This window comes from Lithobates pipiens, unplaced genomic scaffold (genome assembly GCF_037356315.1).
Source record: "Lithobates pipiens isolate NorthernLeopardFrog02 unplaced genomic scaffold, aLitPip1_a1.2 Scaffold_8, whole genome shotgun sequence".
Taxonomy (NCBI): domain Eukaryota; kingdom Metazoa; phylum Chordata; class Amphibia; order Anura; family Ranidae; genus Lithobates; species Lithobates pipiens.
Genome location: NW_027507903.1, coordinates 280,946,494 through 280,964,986, shown reverse-complemented (window position 1 = coordinate 280,964,986; position 18,493 = coordinate 280,946,494). Strand labels below are relative to the sequence as shown.

Sequence of the window (18,493 nt, the reverse complement as noted above, 5' to 3'; positions counted from 1 at the left end):
TCTGCCTCCTCCTCAGAGGCAGAGGACCTACTATGTTCCTCATCCTCCGAGTCACTGCCCCCCCGGATGGAGATGCTGGGGAGTGAGAACGGGGCGCTGAGCTACTACCTGCAGCTGGGCGCCTGTCTAAATAAGACCGGAAAGATTCAAAAGTATCTGATAATTCTTTCCTAAACGAACTTAGCAGCTCTCCCTGCTGAGACGCAGGGGTAGTGGAAGCTGCTTCTTCTTTGACCAAGTCGCTTATGCAGGACCTGCATAACACCTTAGACCAAGAATCTCTAAGTACGTTTTTACATGATGGACACCTCCTCTTGCTAGGAGTGGAGGCATGTTTGGTCTTTTCTTTTGCCTTCTGAAATATACCAAGGAAAAAACCCCCAAAACCTCAGTTACAATACACATTAACAAAGAGAAAAAAGACATGCTGCAAAATAGAACAGATTAACAATTTTCAAATTCTATTTGCTCTTCAGCCAGTGAATCCCCCCACAGACTCACTAAACCATTATTGAAAAGCATTATTCCTAAATAGCATCCTAGGAAAACAATGCTGCAGGCTTCCCAATGCAAGGAAGGGAGGAAACGACATGGCTCAAACAGTAATGACAGAGACCACTGCCCCTGCTTACCTGAGCCTGGCTGACAATCGTGGCTCCTGCTCCTGCCACCGCCGATTGATCCTCCTCCATCCTTCAGCGAAGATCAATGGCGTCTGGGCGCTTTTATCAGTTTAAATTCCACGCCAATCCCGAAAAAGTTATGTCAGCCTAAGAGACCGCCCCCTCTCCCTGCGTTCCAGCGGCCGGAACCGGGAGCCGCGTCGCACCGCCGGAAGTCCCACCCCCGGCCGGAATGACGCGATCGTCATCCGGACCCGGAAGGCATGAGCCTGAACAAACGGCGCGAGATATGAATCCCCGCCGTGTCTCAGACCCCGCCGCCGGCCTAGAAGAGGGGGAACCTCCACGGCCTGACCCCCCTGGGTATGAAGGAGAGTGGACACCGGAGCGACCCCCGCACGTGAAGGGAGGAAGCTGGGCCAGGTCTGTACCAAGCAGAAGAAGCAACAATGGTATGCCTCCAACTCTCCCCACCTGGAGAGGGCGCAGCACCCCTTGGTTCCCTGCAGCGCTTCCACCATGGCCGGAGGAAACACTACAACTGAGGCCATGGTGCTGTCCTGAAAGACGAAGGGAGGAAAAAAAAATACAGATTTTTACTGATTCATACTATGTGAATTTTCTGCTTGTGTTCTTCCCCATGTATGAGTTGAACTTAATAAGGTTGATATAAGGTAGTGGATTGTCTGAGGACATCTGTGCTCCATATAATGCATACTGTTTATGATCACTCAAAATTTGGGGGTCATGCCTCTCTGGTAAGCGCATAGGTGTTGCACTGCAGGTTTGTGAATTTACAGGATGGTTTGCATTCATGGATGATAATATTAATTTTCTCTAGCACTGGGGGACATGGCCCTTTTATGGAATTTTCTATTTATTGTGTTTATGCATAATTCTCATTTTTTATTATTTTTTATTTTCTATTACACTTGAGCACAGAATATTATTCACTATAAGGTATATGCATGCAAATATGCAACCATATTTTGTCAGTGATGCCAACAGGGCCAACACAGGGCCTTTGTTTACAGGGCCAGGTATTCCCAACCAGTAAGTGAATGGGACCAGGTGACTTCACTGGCTGCTAACAAAATGGTGTGTGCCAGCACCCACTGCATTCTTAACAACCAGAAACAGAAAGCAAGCTGATATAAATATATATAGTAGCGTTATACTCTCACTGGATAAGCAAAAAGTCTGCCATTCAGATGAATGGCTGAACAGCCAAAGTTCAGTCTGAACCTGTGTTTGGACCGAATCTTGAGCTCATCCCTACCCATCACCAAACACATCCCTTGACTGGCAGTTAATGGAAAGACAAATGTGCCTGATTAGTGGTGAGCATGGCTTATTAAAGTAGAACTATAGGCAAAACTTTTTTTTTTTTGGCTAACATAAGGGAGAGTTATAACCCCTGTCAGTTTCTTTTTTGCCATCTGCGTCCCATTGGGGAAATTTACCTTCACTTCCTGTCCCATAGCCAAAACAGGAAGTGAGATAAAATAATGTAAATTAAGGGAATTCCTTAGGGATCCCTAGGTCACCAGAACTAGTGTCCCTATTGGAAGATTTCTCCTCTATTACCTTGACTAAACTTAGGGTTTTCTTTTATTTTCACTTTTAATGGTAAACAGAACAAAAAGAGAGGGTAAATCTCCATAACAGGGGCAGAGGTAGCAATAAACACCCAATAGGTGTTATAATCCCTTTGCACTCTATTCAAAACTACAAAAAAAAGTTTTGCCTTTAGTTATACTTTAAGTTTTATTAACTATTGTTCTAGTAACTATTTTCTAATATTTTTATAATATTTTGCAGCCTGGTATAAGAAAACCTTGTGTTTACTCAAAGTACAGCCTGCGAAAGAAATTCTTATTTATTGGATGTCAGACCTTCTGTGTTAGAACTATAATTGTGAGTATGCCTTTTCATTTTCATGTCACACATTTTTTTATTGAATATGTACAAGAATCATATATTTTTGGTTCCATCCAATCCCCCCCCCCCAAGAGATTTTGGCGAAAAGGTAGGAGGTAAGGTGGGTTTGGTTATATCAAGCTGCAAAATGCATTTATGTAACATGAGGTCAGGTAACACACAATGGTTGGAAGGAACATCTACCAGGGGTCTCAAACTGGCGGCCCTCCAGCTGTTGCGAAACTACAAGCCCCATTGTGCCTCTGCCTGTGGGAGTCATTCTTGTAACTCTCAGCCTTGCAATGCCTCATGGGACTTGTAGTTTGCAACAGCTGGAGGGTCACCAGTTTGAGACCCCTGACCTTTAAAGGTCATAGGAACAGAACTGAAAATTATAAAATGGAGATCTCTCTCATTAAGTTTTCAAGACACGCAAGAAGGCAGGAGGTAACTTGCCCACCACTCTCCACCTGTAAATGGAATCATTTTGAAGCAGATAGACACTGTACAGAACAAACAAAAATTCTCAGAGCTGCTCTGGATTGTCCAGTGTTTAAATGACCAAAATATAAATGTATTATATGTACAAGTGGGTGTACACATATACACAAGAGTATTTCTCAGGTGCTCAGTCTGAATAAAATAACAACTCAAAAATCAATCCAAAATAACTGTGTTCTCAAATGGAAGCTAGGCAGCCTGCACAGGGGTTTGGGAACCCACACTGAAACAGAAGAGGGGAGGGGAAGAGAGGCGCCAGGTGACCAATAGCGTAGCACAGTTTAATGAGTTAAAAACATGTAAAATGAGTAACGGGTTCAACTCACAGGATGACAGTTGTGACAGTCTATGGCCGGTAGGGCTGTGGTGAAGATCCCACACGGGATCATAAAGTAGTCCTTACCACAGCAGACGGCTCTGTGAGCCAGGAGAGAGGATGCTGTGAACACAAGCCGGTTATGTGTCGAATACTGTCCCCCATCGCATAGTGTCCTCCCTGTACTGCGCTTGCGCAGTACGGAGAACAAGGAGAAGCGGAACGTCTCGGAAGATGAACGACACCTGCGCTGTGAGTCCAGATTCAAGCCCCACCATCCAAAAATAGCCGAGCGAAGCGAGGCCGCGCCCCGAAGCGTGGAGAGCAAAGCGAGCCCGCGAGGGGGCCCTGTTACTATGTGCTACCGTATGTCCACTTGGATGGTGGGGCTTGCACCTGGACTCAGTGCACAGGCGCCGCTCATCTTCGGAGATTTTCGGCGTCTCCTTGTCCTCCGTACTGCACAAGCGCTGCGCCTGCGCAGTACGGGGCACACACTATCCGATGGCTGAACAGTTTTTGACAGAACACCGGCTGAGGAAGGAGAGGCGTGACTAGCCTCTGAAACGTGTTCCGATAGGTCTGTTCTCCTCGAATTTGACAGGTGCCGACCAGCCCATGATGGCTTGTGTTCACAGCGTCCTCTCTACTGGCTCACAGAGCCGTCTGCTGCGGCAAAGACTACTCCAAGATCCCGTGTGGGATCTTCACCACAGCCCACTTGGACATAGACTGTCAATACTGTCATCCTGTAAGTTGAACCTGTTACTAATTTTACATGTTTTTACCTTATTAAACTGTGGTACACTATTGTTCACCTGGCGTCTCTTTCCCCTCTTCTGAGACATTGTACAGAGTACTCCATTCTACAAACCCAGAATATCCCATTTTACAGTCCCGGTAATAAAATTTTCCACACTGAGTGCTTTCACTACCAGTCTTCCACATGAGGAGATTATACAAAGACCATTGTCAGGAATCTATGGGGTCAATTCACTAAAGGCATATAGACTGTATACTTTGCAAGTGCAGTTTCTTCAGAACTTAGTTAATGAGGTGAGGCTTCACTTTGCAAACAATACCCATTCACATGCAAGGAAAATCTAAAAAAAAAAACGGCATCGTTGCTTGCACATAATTGGATGATGAAAGTCAGCAGAGCTTCCCCTAATTTACAAAGCACTGGAGCAACCGCACTTACAAAGTGCACAGTCTATTTAGTAAATAAAGTCCTATGTGTCAGAGCATTGACTAGAAGGCATTTGAAAATTGCCCATTCACAGAAGTGCTTATTCACAGAGCTTTTCTCAACACTCACATTTGCACATTTCTAAATAATGAATTTTTAAGTAATGATAACAAAATGTAATTTAATCACCTAACGCTTAATTTTTCTCAGTAATGCTCATATTCTTATATCCACAATATTTTCCATTTCAGAATAATTAGCATTTGGTGGGTTTTATTTATATCCTGTTTTCAAATGAGTCCCTAGTTTTGAACCCTTTATTCCTTGTTATAACAAAGATCTTGAAATCTGATGGCCTGTGCACAGAATATTTACTATTTATTGCTAGCCTAGCTCACCTTAATTTTTCTTTGTTTGTGTTGAATATTTACAGTATTATTGAAATACATTATATTAACAAAAGTATTGGGATGCCTGCATTGAAATGCACATGAACTTTATTGCCATCCCAGTCTTAGTCTGTAGGGTTCAATATTGAGTTGGCCGACCCTTTGCAGCTATAACAACTTCAACTCTTCTAGGAAGGCTGTCCACAAGGTTTAGAAGTGTGTCTATTGGAATGTTTGTCCATTCTTCCAGAAGAGCATTTGTGAGGTCAGGCACTGATGTGGTCGAGAAGGCTTGGCTTGTAGTCTTCATTCTAATTAATCCCAAAGGTGTTCTATTTGGTTGAGGTCAGGACTCTGTGCAAGCCAGTCAAGTTCCTGCACCCCAAACTCGCTCATCCATGTCTTTATGGACCTTGCTTTGTGCACTAGTGTGCAGTCATGTTGGAACAGGAAGGTGCCATTCCCAAACTGTTCCCACAAAGTTGGGAGCATGAAATTGTTCCAAATGTCTTGGTATGCTGACACCTTAAGAGTTCCCTTCACTGGAACTAAGGGGCCAAGCCCAACCCCTGAAAAACAACTCCACATCATAATCCCCCCCCCCCACCAAATGATCTGGACCAGTACACAAAGCAAGGTCCATAAAGACATGGATGAGTGAGTTTGGGTGGAGGAACTTGACTAGATTGCACAGAGTCCTGACCTCAACCAGATAGAACACCTTTGGTATGAATTAGAATGGAGACTGTGAGCCAGGCCTTCTCGTCATCAGTGTCTAAGTTTACAAATGCCCTTCTGGAAGAATAGTCAAACATTCCCATAGACACACTCCTAAACCCTGTGGACAGCCTTCCCAGAAGAGTTGAAGCTGTTATAGCAGCAAAGGGTGGACCAACTCAATATTGAACCCTACAGACTAAGACTGAGATGCCATTAAAATTCATGTGTGTGTAAAGGCAGGTGTCCCAATACCTTTGATAATATAGTGTATGTACTTTAAAGTGAACCTGTGTCCAGACAATGCACACTAAATTATTTACATAATCTAAACAAGTAATACACGCCCTTTAAAATAAGTAATCAATCACTGTAACTGTAGACATTGTGGAAAAAAATAATCTTCAAATTGACAACATGGACATTAAAAGACTTCTGTAGTACAGGGGGTGACATCTTTATTCTGCCGACATGATCTCAGGGAAAGCTGAGTTGTCCAAATCCCATGAGAAGGTGTTGCAGCAAAGTCCAGGATCTTCTTGTGAGTTTTGGGCTATTTAGTATTCTTTAAGATCTGGTCAGGAGGAGGATGACATCAACCTAGCCTAGATGCTGCAGAAGGAAGCCAGGAAAAGGGAAATATATTTTTTGGGCTTTCATCCAGCATTTTAGAGAAAAGAGGGCACCTTGAATAGGCAGACCTTATCACTGAGGTACAAGATTCACTTTATTAAGCTTTTTATAATAGTAGCTTTCTGTGCCCGGTCCTGCAGGGGGGTATTTTTCACTTTATTTACAGCAGCAACACCTGATAATCCAAAGCTGGCTCTGACAGGTGATTTTAGATTCTTCTAAGCCTTATTAATCGTATTATTTCATGAAATACAGACCAAGGAGTGCTGCTCTGGATTCTATGGCCAACAATGCTTGTCTTGCCCTGGTAAAGCTGGAAACCCATGCTTTGGAAACGGAATATGCCTTGATGGTTTTAATGGCACTGGAGTATGTCGATGTGAAGAGGGTTTTACTGGAACTGCTTGTGAAAGCTGTGCAATAGGGAAATATGGACCCCGATGTGACCAAGGTACCCCTAATATACAATCATGTATAAACTGACATTGCTAGTACAAAATGTTTTACATGTACATCAAAACAGAAAAGATGCAAACATCTAACTAACACCTAGTACAAAATCATTTAAAGAATATGTTACCCCAACATTTCATACTCCTGATTTGTGTCTGCTGTACCGTATACTTGTGTTAGACCTTTTAGCACATGCAGTAAAAAAAGGTACATTTTTTACTTATTTAAAATTGCTGTCTAGGGAACAATGCAGCAAAGTGAAGATCGGTAATACAGCGTTGAGTACAAAGCAGTAAAACAAAAATTGAAAATTTTACATTTGAGTGCAGTAATTCACTCGCATACACGTGTTTATTTGTCTATAAGCATGTTTACACAAGTATTACTGAGTATATTACAACACTGGCAATCAGAAAGAAGAATTTTACTCATCTATACGCACCTTTATTCGCCTATACTCAACGCTACACATGTCTTTACACACTTTTTTTTTACTCAGGGACTAGGTCAACAAGTTTTTGGGTAAACATCAGTAAATTAGGATGTCTGTGTGAAAGGGCCCTCAAAAGTTTCCAGTTCTCTTTGTATTGCCTTTATGTGTAATACCTGGTCATCCTGCCAATCCCCCTGTTTTCCTATTTCAAATTGACCACGCTAGGCACGGGAGCACATTCGTCCCAGAGTAGTCAGTTTTCTGGCTGTGCTTGGATGGGAGCACCATCTTGTCTGTGTGTCGTCCCCTCCCCCCCCCCCCCCCCCCCCCCGTACAGCCATGTACTTGGAAGATCCGTGAGACCTGCTGTTTCTTCGCCCCTACTTCTCTAAGCCTTGTATGCAGCTGCGAGTCATTAGGTCATGTGATCGCGTATTATTAAAGAAAAAAGTATTTATAATGTTTTGTTTATATATATATATATATATATATATATATATATATATATATATATATATATACTGTATTTAAAACACAAATGTTTTGCCTTTCACTTCTGTTTTAAACTGAATAGGTTGTTGTTCAGGTTAAAGGTTCATATTAACTTTCGACCCCTTTCACAATGAGGCAGTTTTCAGGAGCTTTAGCGCTAGAAATGGCCTCTGAAAGTGCTTGAAAACCGCCTCCCATTCATTGCAGTGTGTCTTTTCATACTGGGGTGGCGCGCTTGCGGGACATTACGAAAAGTCCTGCAAGCAGCATCTTTGGGGCGGGTTGGGAGCGCTGTAAATAGCGCCCACAAAATGCCCAGCCCATTGCAATGAATGGCCAGCAAAGCGCAGCAAAATGGGACTTTTAACCTTGTTTTTAAGGTAAAAACTGCCCCGCTAATTACCGAAAAGCACCAAAGCGCCGCTAAAACAAACGCTGCTTTAGTGCTAATGGCCGGGTTGCTGTCGTTTGAAAGGGGTCTTGTTGCAATAAAAAAAAGTACACAGAAGGGTGCAAACACCTAGTGCATTACCAAAATTTTACTGTATAACGGACAAACAGTCAAATCAATACTCAAAAAAGTGGGAAATACATAAGCGTTGTAATACACCAAATCATGATCCTGTGCAGGTGTCATGTGACTTGACCTGATGCACCGCTATCTTGTCAAGCTGATGCATTTCAGGGATGAACCCGCTTTCTCAGAGCAACTTGAATGCATCACATTAAACTTAAAAAAGATCTAAACCCAATGATTAAAATCTCATGAGCTTTGACAAGTTTAAAGCGGGAGTAAACACAGTTTCAAAAAACACTTACATTCCCGGCATGCCGGAAATGCTAACTTTCACATTGGCTGTAATCTCAACTAAACTTTCAAACCATCCAATGGCTGGTGTCATAACTGATCACATGTGCAGCATTATGGCAGTTGAAGAATTATTAGAGGCCAAGATGGCAGCTTCCTTGACTGAAAACGATAGAAGGGTTTACTTCCACTTTAATGTCATTTTTAAAGTTGTTTTCAAACATGTAAAATCTGCAGCCTTCATTAAAAGGAAGGATACCTGGTGATTATGCCATCAGAGGACTTGTTCAGGTATGTATGACTATTCTTACATGCACTCCTGGTGGAGACTACAAGTGACGTCATAAATTGCACGGGTTCACTGTTGGCAGGAAGTCTATCCAGAGCGGTGATGTTCAAGTGACATTGGAGTACGTGTAGATAGAGAGGAAATGGCTGAAATAGGCTGCAGGAGATCAGAAATTGTACTTTATGGGAAAAACATGTTTAGAAAATGAAATCATCCAGTTCAGATGTACTTTAACACTGAACATTTTCTTTCAACTTACACAAGAAAACTTCTCATGGAATCCTAAAATGGATTTAGGTTAAGTGCTGGGCCTGCCACAATGGCATATGTTTTAGGTATGTTACTACTCTCAATGTAAAATACTAATTGATGCTTCTAATTAATTATTTTGTTTTAATTCATTCATTTTGATACTAGTAATCAATTTGTTTTTGTGTTCAGCATGTGCGTGTGTCAATGGAAAATGCAGTGAAGGGATCACTGGCGATGGCAGCTGTGTGTGCAATGTTGGCTGGAGAGGAGTTAAATGTGACATAAGTAAGTTTACAGTTCCTTAGCTGCATACTCAGCAGGACCAATGGAAATGTTTAAATATGATTCAAATTAGGAATTAAATGTACGTGACTTAATTCTTAATTGTTATGTTCTCTTTTGATAACATAAAAAATGTATGAAATAAATGTACGTGACTTTTATTCAAAATCCAGGCTGTTTAGTTATCTGTGATAAAAAAAAACAAAAAAAAACCTTTGGATGTCCTTGCACTCCAATTCTAACCAGCATATATCATATTATTTTGCAGCCTCTAGAGAATTATAAAAATGTTTATATGAAATATTTATGAAAAATAAAAACTAATATTTAGGTATGAAAGTAGAATTATTGGCAAAACTTTTTTCATTTTGGATAGAGCAAAAGAGGGTTATAAACCCTGTCAAATGTTGGTTTCGCCAACTGGGGAGATTTATGTTCACTTTTTGTTCCATAGCCAAACAGGAAGTTAGAGGAAATCTCTGCAAACTAAGAGAATTTCTAGGGGACCTTTAGGTTACCACAACTAGTGTCCCCATTTCCCCTCTATTACTTTTCTGGGGACAACTCAAAATTGGGGATTTTCTGATTTTCTTTTACGTTTACGTTCAATGAAAATCATAAACAGGACAAATAGGGAGGGGGAATCTCCTTAACGAGGATTCATACAGCAATAAAAACTGTTCTAATTCCTCTCTACTCTATCCAAAACTTTAAAAAAAAGTTTTGCCTTTAATTACAATTTAAACAGTGGTGGCCCCCCGGAAACACCCCCCCCCCCCCAACGCAGGAGACGGACGGCCTCCTCACCTTAGGAGGCTGACTCTGATCTCCTCTCCTCCTCCCTCCCCTGTCCGAGCCGGGGAGTGCTGGCTGGCTAAGCCCAATGCTGGATGGTGAGCCATCCCTGGAGTCTGACTGTGGTGGTTCAGTCAGTTTTCCCCTGCTTCTCCCCCAGCCATGTGTCTCCTCCCTCCACTCCCTTGGCCAATAAGATCGATTCTCCTTTCAGCCAATCGGGAAACAGGTCTCACGACCCACTTTCTGATTGACTGGGAGGAGAATTACTGTGAGAATAGCAAATATGAATTCACTTTTGTCACACAACCCTTTTTTGAAGCCTATTAGAGCCCTTACATTGGAATCCATGCTCCCTGCATGTAGATTAGGGGGCCGGATGCATGGATAGGGGGTGCTAATGGATGGGTCACCACTGATTTTAAATATATTATCACAGTAATAAAATATTCTGGTGGGTTTTTTTTCAGAAGAGATTAGCACATCTCATTTAGCACCTTAAAGCGGAACTACATTGCAGCTGAACACCACAAAACAAAAACTTTATTCAATTATTTTTTTAATATTCACAGCAACTCACCCACCCACGTCCCCATGCTTTATTCCAGTGAGAAATCATTTTGAAAACACCCCCTAGCCATGGCTGTGGCCATCTTGAGTAAGGGCAGATGATTTATGTAGCATTCACTTCTAGGAATCCGTTTACCCTTAGCTCAGGCATGCAAGCAGTAGGATCTGCTTGGAATTGCCATTTAAATAACAGCAAATGTCACAGATGTGGTGTTGTATTCATACTTAACAATATTTCAGTTAGCTATTCACATCAATGAAGAAATCGCATTGATTGAGTATATACCTATCCATATCTATCTAATCCATGTACTGTTTGCACTAGGTATTTTGATGCTAACCCTGTCCCTTATTACACAGGCTTCTAAAGACTGGTACCACTCAAAACAGCATTCAGCCTTATCCAGCCGCAACCTACCATAGACTTTTACAGGCTGCCTGCAGAAGGGCTGGATGCTGTAGCTATTCCTCCTAGGCACAGTAAAGTAAAGCATCATCTTTTTCATATATGTGATATACTTTATGAAAATATTTAAAGCTTTTTTTTTTTCTTTTAGCAATCACAGAGGACAAATGCAATAAAGCCTGCCACACCAGTGCAAAGTATGTTGTTTTTTTTCTTACATAAACCCTAAGTATCAGTAAAATATATAGATCTACATATATCTAAAAGATTATCGTTAGCAAAGTGTATAAAGTAACATTTGCAAAGTACTTCCAGCAGTTCTTCAAAGCTTTTTGCGAACCACTTAGCTATGGTGGAAAGTATGCAATTATTCTAAAAATAGAGATTTATTACATAAATCTCAGGAGCTTAAGACCCATCACCATTGCCTCCTTCCAAGTATTATTTCCAGTTTTCAGAAACATTTTATGTTGTTCTATATATTGAATATTGACCTCCTAGGTGCAGTGGCGTCACTAAGGTTGGTGTCACTTGGTGCGGTAAAACATGGTGTCACCTCCAGCGCCACGACCCCCCTCCCATGTGGTAATACATGGTGTCACCCCCAGCACCAAACAGACACACCCATGGTAAAACATGGTGTCATTGTAAATGTATTGCTCTCTCTCTAATTCACTCTTCCAATTGCTCATCAAGGAGATGGATTTTGATGGCAGCTTATGTGGTATATGTTTACTCTTCCATTTGGACTGCACATATTATAAGGATATCTTTTTTTTTTTTTGTTTTGTTTTTTATATATGTTTTTTTTAAGTTGCAGTCTCTAATATACCAATTTAATAACTACAGTGCTTTCCAAGCACTATTTCAAAAAAGCCAATTTTAAGATATGTTAGTACAGCAATTACTTTTAGCTGATTTTGAGTGAATTATTTGAAGCATTTTTTTTTCTCTTTAATTTTTGAATTGAAAGTGTTTGTGTTATTTAACTTTGATGAGTTACAGTAGCCTTTTATAATGTTAGATGGTTTTGATGACAACTAGCATGGTCTGTTAAGTCACTCCGATGTTCTTTTCTTCCATTAGCTGTCTTGAGAAAGCAGATGGAACCGCTTACTGCCAGTGTGCCTCTGGATTTCAAGGAAATGGAACCATGTGTACAGGTAAGTTTAATCCTCCATTTAAAAAAAGTTTATTGTTTATCTTGGAAAATGCAACTACAATTACATATTTAACCACTTTCAGACCGGACCAATTTGCTGGTCAAAGACCAGACCACTTTTTGCGATTCGGCACTGCGTCGCTTTAACTGACAATTGCGCGGTCGTGCGACGTGGCTCCCAAACAAAATTAACGTCCTTTTTTTCCCACAAATAGAGCTTTCTTTTGGTGGTATTTGATCACCCCTGCGGTTTTTATTTTTTGCGCTATAAACAAAAATAGAGCGATAATTTTGAAAAAAACGCATTATTTTTTACTTTTTGTAATAATAAATATCCCCCAAAAATATATAAAAAAACATTTTTTTCCCTCAGTTTAGGCCGATACGTATTCTTCTACATATTTTTGGTAAAAAAAATCGCAATAAGCGATTATTGATTGGTTTGCGCAAAAGTTATAGCGTTTACAAAATAGGGATAGTTTTATAGCATTTTTATTAATAATTTTTTATTATTTTTTTTTTACTAGTAATGGCGGCGATCTGCGATTTTTATTGTGACTGCGACATTGTGGGGGACCCATCGGACATTTTTGACACATTTTTGGGACCATTGTCATTTATACACTAATCACTGCTATATAAATGCAGTGATTCCTGTGTAAATGACACTGGCAGTGAAAGGGTTAACCAGTGGGTGGCAGTGTATGGGGTTAAGTGTTCCTAGGGGTGTGTTACTAACTGTGGGGGGGTTGGGCTTTCATTTATTGTACACTGATCTCTGCTCCAATCACATGGAGCAGAGATCAGCGTCACTAGTTGCTAGGCAGAATGGAAAAATGTTGTTTATACAGCATTTCCTCCATTCGGCCGCTCCGTGAGACGATCGCGGGGATGCCCGCGGCGATCGAGTCCGCGGGTCCCGCGACCGGACTCACGGGGGTCCCGACCAGCGCGGGAGCGCGCCACCGGCGGCGCGCTCCCGATGGCACGGCGGCAACGAATATTGGACGTACATGTACGCCAATATGCCTGCCCGTGCCATTCTGTCAACGTACATCGTCGTGCGCTGGTCGGGAAGTGGTTAAAGTTGAACCCCAGGGAAACATTTTTCTATGTTCCAAATGTTTGGGGAAGGTTACGAACCTTAGATTTGTATTACCTGAATGGAAGATATGATGAGCCAGGTTATAAGCGCTACTACATAGAAGCCATGGGTTAATGTGTTGCGCCAAATTCAAAAACAATTTTCAACCGTTTTGGTTCTGACCACGCATATTGTACCAACTTCAGGTAGTTCTCCACTTCTACATTGTGGTGTAACACTTGCACAAAATTCTAAATAAAATATTGAAAGTTTGTATCTAGGGGAGCTAACTAAGATAAACTTTCTTTGATGCCACGTACACACGATCAGAATTATGGTCGGAAAAAGCTCTGATGGTTTTCCTGACGGAATTCCAACAGGATTTCGCTCAAGCTGTCTTGCATACACACGGTCCCACCAAATTCCGACCATCAAGAACGCGGCGATGTACAACACGTATGACGGGACTAGAAAAACAAAGCCAATAGCATCCATCTCGTAGTTGAATCTGAGCATGCATGAGTTTTTGCGGAATTGCATACACACGATCGGAATTTTCAATAGAAACGTTTTCCGTCTGACAAATCGAGAACCTGCTCTCTATCTTTTTTTTGCATTCAGAGATGGTGTACTACATATCTTGGTTGTAATAAGTGGTTATTTAGGTTACTGTTGCCTTTCTAACATCTTGAAAGTCTGCCCATTCTCCTTTGACCTCTAACATCAACAAGGCATTTCTGTACACACAACTGCCGCTCACTGGATATTTTCTCTTTTTTGGACCATTCTCTGTAAACCCTAGAGATGGTTGTGCGTGAAAATTCCAGTAGATCAGCAGTTTTTTAAATACTCAGACCAACTCGTCTGGCACCAACAACCATGCCACGTTCAAAGTCACTTAAATCCCCTTTCTTCCCCATTCTGATGCTCAGTTTAAAATTCAGCAAGTTGTTTTCACAACATATAGATGCCTAAATGCATTGAGTTGCTGCCATGTAATTGGCTGATTAGCAGTATGTATAAGGCCCCTTTCACACTGAGGCGGTGCGGGCTTCGGCGGTAAAGTGCCGCTATTTTTAGCGGCGCTTTACAGTCGTTTTAGCGGCGGTCTGTGGCCGCTAGTGGGGCAGTTTTAACCCCCACTCCAGCTTTCACACTGGATTGAAAGGGGCCGGTTTTTTCAGGTGCTACACAGGCGCCTGAAAACCGCCCCAGTGTGAAAGGGACCTTACCAAGAAATTGAACAGGTGTACCTAATAAGGTGGCAGGTGAGTGTTTAATCCTATTTGTGATATTACAGCTCAACACAAGTAATCTTTCTCTGAATACAGCAGCATTTGGCAACAGCATAACAAAAATACGATTGTGTTTTATTTTAGTTATTGATGCCTGTGCAACTAGCAATGGCGGGTGTTCAGCATATGCAGAATGCAGAAAGACAACACCAGGCGACAGGAATTGCATCTGTAAACAGGGCTATACCGGAGATGGCATAGTGTGTCTTGGTATGTATGTACAGAAATGTGAGCATTTATCTTATACTATTGTAAATTGAATACATAACCAGAAAAGTTGGAATTCTCCTCTTTTCAGTCTTCTTTGCTATATCTTATTGCTTACATATACACATAAAAGCAATTGGAGGAGTTGCGACAATCTATTATGCAATCAATTTTTGGACAAGATCTGATGTCCTCTTATTATTTTAACAGACCAAACTGTCCATCAAAAGTGACAGTTAGAGTGCAGAGACAAACCATTTAACACCAACAGGTTACAATGGTCAACTTTTATTCTTATATATATAAAACCTTTATCTCAGGAGAAAAAAAACTGTTGCCATAACTGTTTAAAAAAGGTTAGCTGTATTTCACCTTTTATTTGTTAGTAAAGTCCATCTTAATCTGCTATTCCATCTACCACTGCCTTCTCCCCAGACTGGCAATGCTGCTGTCCAAAGGTGCATCCATTGCTTCTCCAGTGGATGTGCATTCTGGGAATGTGCGCAGAAACATGCTTTTATATGTGTGTTCTTGGAACATGCAAAATACACGCTACAAACGTGCACCACCCAAAAACGTGTGCAGCTTGCACAACTTAGAAACGAAGAGGACTCGCTGCTCGAGGTGAATTGAATGTGCTTGATGGAACCTACAACCAAGTGCTAGCTCTGGCCCGCCTCCGTGGGTGTAGTCAAGATAAGGAAGAAATTACTGCACATCCAGTGGTTCCAAATGCCATTTATTTAGTCACCAAAGTGACACCAGGGGACACCAACACACAATCTCATAGACGAGTTTCACCCAATCCATATATGCGTAATTAATCACATTTGTATTGGGTGAAACGCGTCTATGAGATTGTGTGTTGGTGTCGCCTGGTGTTCCTTTGGTGACTAAATAAATCTAATTTGGATCCACTTGATGTGTAGGCATTTTTTCCTTATCTTGACTACACCCACGGAGGCGGGCTGGAGCTAGCACTTGGTTAGAAGTTCCATCAAGCAAATTCAATTCACCTGGAGCAGCGAGTCCTCTTCGTTTCTAAGGTGTGCAAGCTTCCGGTGTGTTTGTCACTCATAAAGCAGCCCATTCAACTGAAAGGGCTGCCCTATGCACATTGCACAAAAAAAAAATTGCAGGCAGGAAAGCACAGGGGATTGTACACCCCATTAACACCCATCATACCATAAGAACTATGCATCATGAATCATGATGAATCATGCCTAAAATAAAACATACAACAAGGATTGTGGAAAAGTTTAGGCCGTGGTCCCTTTATTGGGTTTAAAACAATTTTAATTATGAAATGAACTTTAACTTTTAATACCAAACAGAATCGCTGTTAACCATTAACAGACCAACATGCTTAGTCACTAAGACTCAAGCAATATCTTATACCAACCAAATAACAGTTTACCAACCACTGTCTACTCACAAAGTGGGCGACATTACCCAAAAAGATTGACCTTCAATATCAATCAGAACTGTTGGTAACCAATAACAGACCAACATGCTTAGTCACTAAGACTCAAGCAGTAATATTTTATATCAACCAAGTAACAGCGTACCAACCACTATCCACCCACAAAGTGGTTTACATTACCCACATAAAGAGGGACCGTGATGAGGGGAAATTACAAAGGGGAGGGAGGGTGGGAGAACAGGTCAAAAGATTCAGAAGGAAGGCTGAGGAGAGTCCAGAGGTGAGTCCAGCTGAGGGATCTGAGGTAAATGCTAACTCCGCCCAGTGACAAGAGAGGATATAAGTAAAAGGTTACACTCATTGGCTAGGTGTTTCCCGCCAAAGGATTTGTCACCAATCCAGTGCTCAGCAGCTGAGGTAAATCTTCTTAGCAACAGCAAACAGCAGGCAGCTTGTCACCTGAAACACAAAACAGAAAGAACCAGCAAAGTAGCCATCGAGAGACTTAACAATTATCTTAGCCCTCTATTAAGAGTGAAATTTATTTATAAAACAAATGGGTGTTACGGGTGACAACCCCATGGGACCACTTCTCTATTTTATTCTTTTGTGGCCCTGACATTCCTGCAACACCTAGGGGTTTATTTACGAAAAAGGCAAATCCACTTTGCACTGAAAGTGCACTTGGAAGTGCAGTCGCTGTAAATCTGAGGGGTAGATCTGAAATGAGGGGAAGCTCTGCTGACTTTATCATTCAATCATGTGCAAGCTGAAATGCTGTTTATTATTTTCCTTGCATGTCCCCCTCGGATCTACAGCAACTTTACTTCCAATTGCAAAGTGGATTTTCTTTTAGTAAATAACCCCCCTATTGTGATGGGGCCTAAAGGTTGCTACTGGGCTTATAATAAAAGGCAAATTAGAACATTGATAGGCTAATGAGGTTAAGAGTCTTTACCTTTTTATACATACAGTACAGTGTGTGTATACTGTATATATGACGCCAACACCAAACTCCATACTTCCTTAGTTCAAGGTAAAGTATAGTGAATTTTCTGTGAGATTATATTTTGAGTCACTAGAGCAGTGTTTACTGTAAATTGATTTTTATATGACTTTTGTATATTTACATGTTTGCTTTGCTATATTATTGTTATTGTATTAAATATAGAGAGTGCATTGTTTTCAGTGAGTTGGAGAACTCACAGACTTTCATTGTGAGAAGGTGGCAGCGATAAATGGCTATTACTAGAAGAAGGGAGGTGTACTGGATGTGTGGGTTGTGATTTACAACCTGGCTTTACCACAGTATATGCTGTGTGACAGATAAGATGATGGTGCCCAATGGGGAAATTGAGTGTCCAGGAACACGCTGGTTTTTGTTTCATACATTAGAGAGCTATTTATAAGCTGGAAAGCTTATATTTGATAGCTTTGCTTTAACATACAGTACTATATAACATAAACTTCAACATGTAATTGAGTTTAATTACGATACAGTAATATATTACATTTTTTGAATGATAGGGTTATAACCCTACAATGCAGTGTGTAATTGTGTATACAATTATAGTGCTTCTCATATACCCTGAACAATACTTGTATAAAATAAAACTATTATTATTTAAAATAAATGCGTAAATAAATAACAGAGTATCTTACAAAAGATAGTACATCCTCACATTTTTGTAAATATTTTATTATATCTTTTCATGTGACAACACTGAAGAAATTACATGTTGCCACAATGTAAAGTAGTGAGTGTACAGCTTGTATGACAATGTAAATTTGCTGCCCCCTCAAAATAACGCAACACACAGCCATTAATGTCTAAACCGCTGGCAACAAAAGTGAGTACACCCCTAAGTGAAAATGTCCAAATAAGGCCCAATTAGCCATTTTCCCTCCCTGGTGTCACGTGACTCGTTAGTGTTACAAGGTCTCAGTTGTGAATGGGGAGCAGGTGTGTTAAATTTGGTGTTATCGCTCTCACTCCCTCATACTGGTCACTAAAAGTTCAACATGGCACCTCATGGTAAAGAACTCTCTGAGGATCTGAAAAAAATAATTGTTACTCTACATAAAGATGGCTTATGCTATAAGAAGATTGCAAAGACCCTGAAACTGAGCTGCAGCACGGTGGCCAAGACCATACAGGGATTTAACAGCAAACAAGCAGGACAAATCTCTGGATAGCCGCACACTGGAAAAAGACTTGAAATCCCATCTTTAATTAAAACAACGTGGGTCACAT

General features: G+C 41.1%; 1 protein-coding gene across 1 annotated transcript in view; it reads left to right on the top strand.

Moving 5' to 3' along the window:
* The window catches only part of STAB2 (stabilin 2), a 234,665-nt gene that overhangs the window by 153,995 nt on the left and 62,177 nt on the right, over window positions 1–18,493 (top strand). Inside the window, exons 37-42 of the mRNA XM_077472148.1 lie at window positions 2,445–2,540; window positions 6,544–6,739; window positions 9,205–9,300; window positions 11,220–11,265; window positions 12,155–12,231; window positions 14,694–14,819. Coding sequence (XP_077328274.1) covers window positions 2,445–2,540; window positions 6,544–6,739; window positions 9,205–9,300; window positions 11,220–11,265; window positions 12,155–12,231; window positions 14,694–14,819 — 637 coding nt within the window. The remainder of the gene's footprint in view (window positions 1–2,444; window positions 2,541–6,543; window positions 6,740–9,204; window positions 9,301–11,219; window positions 11,266–12,154; window positions 12,232–14,693; window positions 14,820–18,493) is intronic.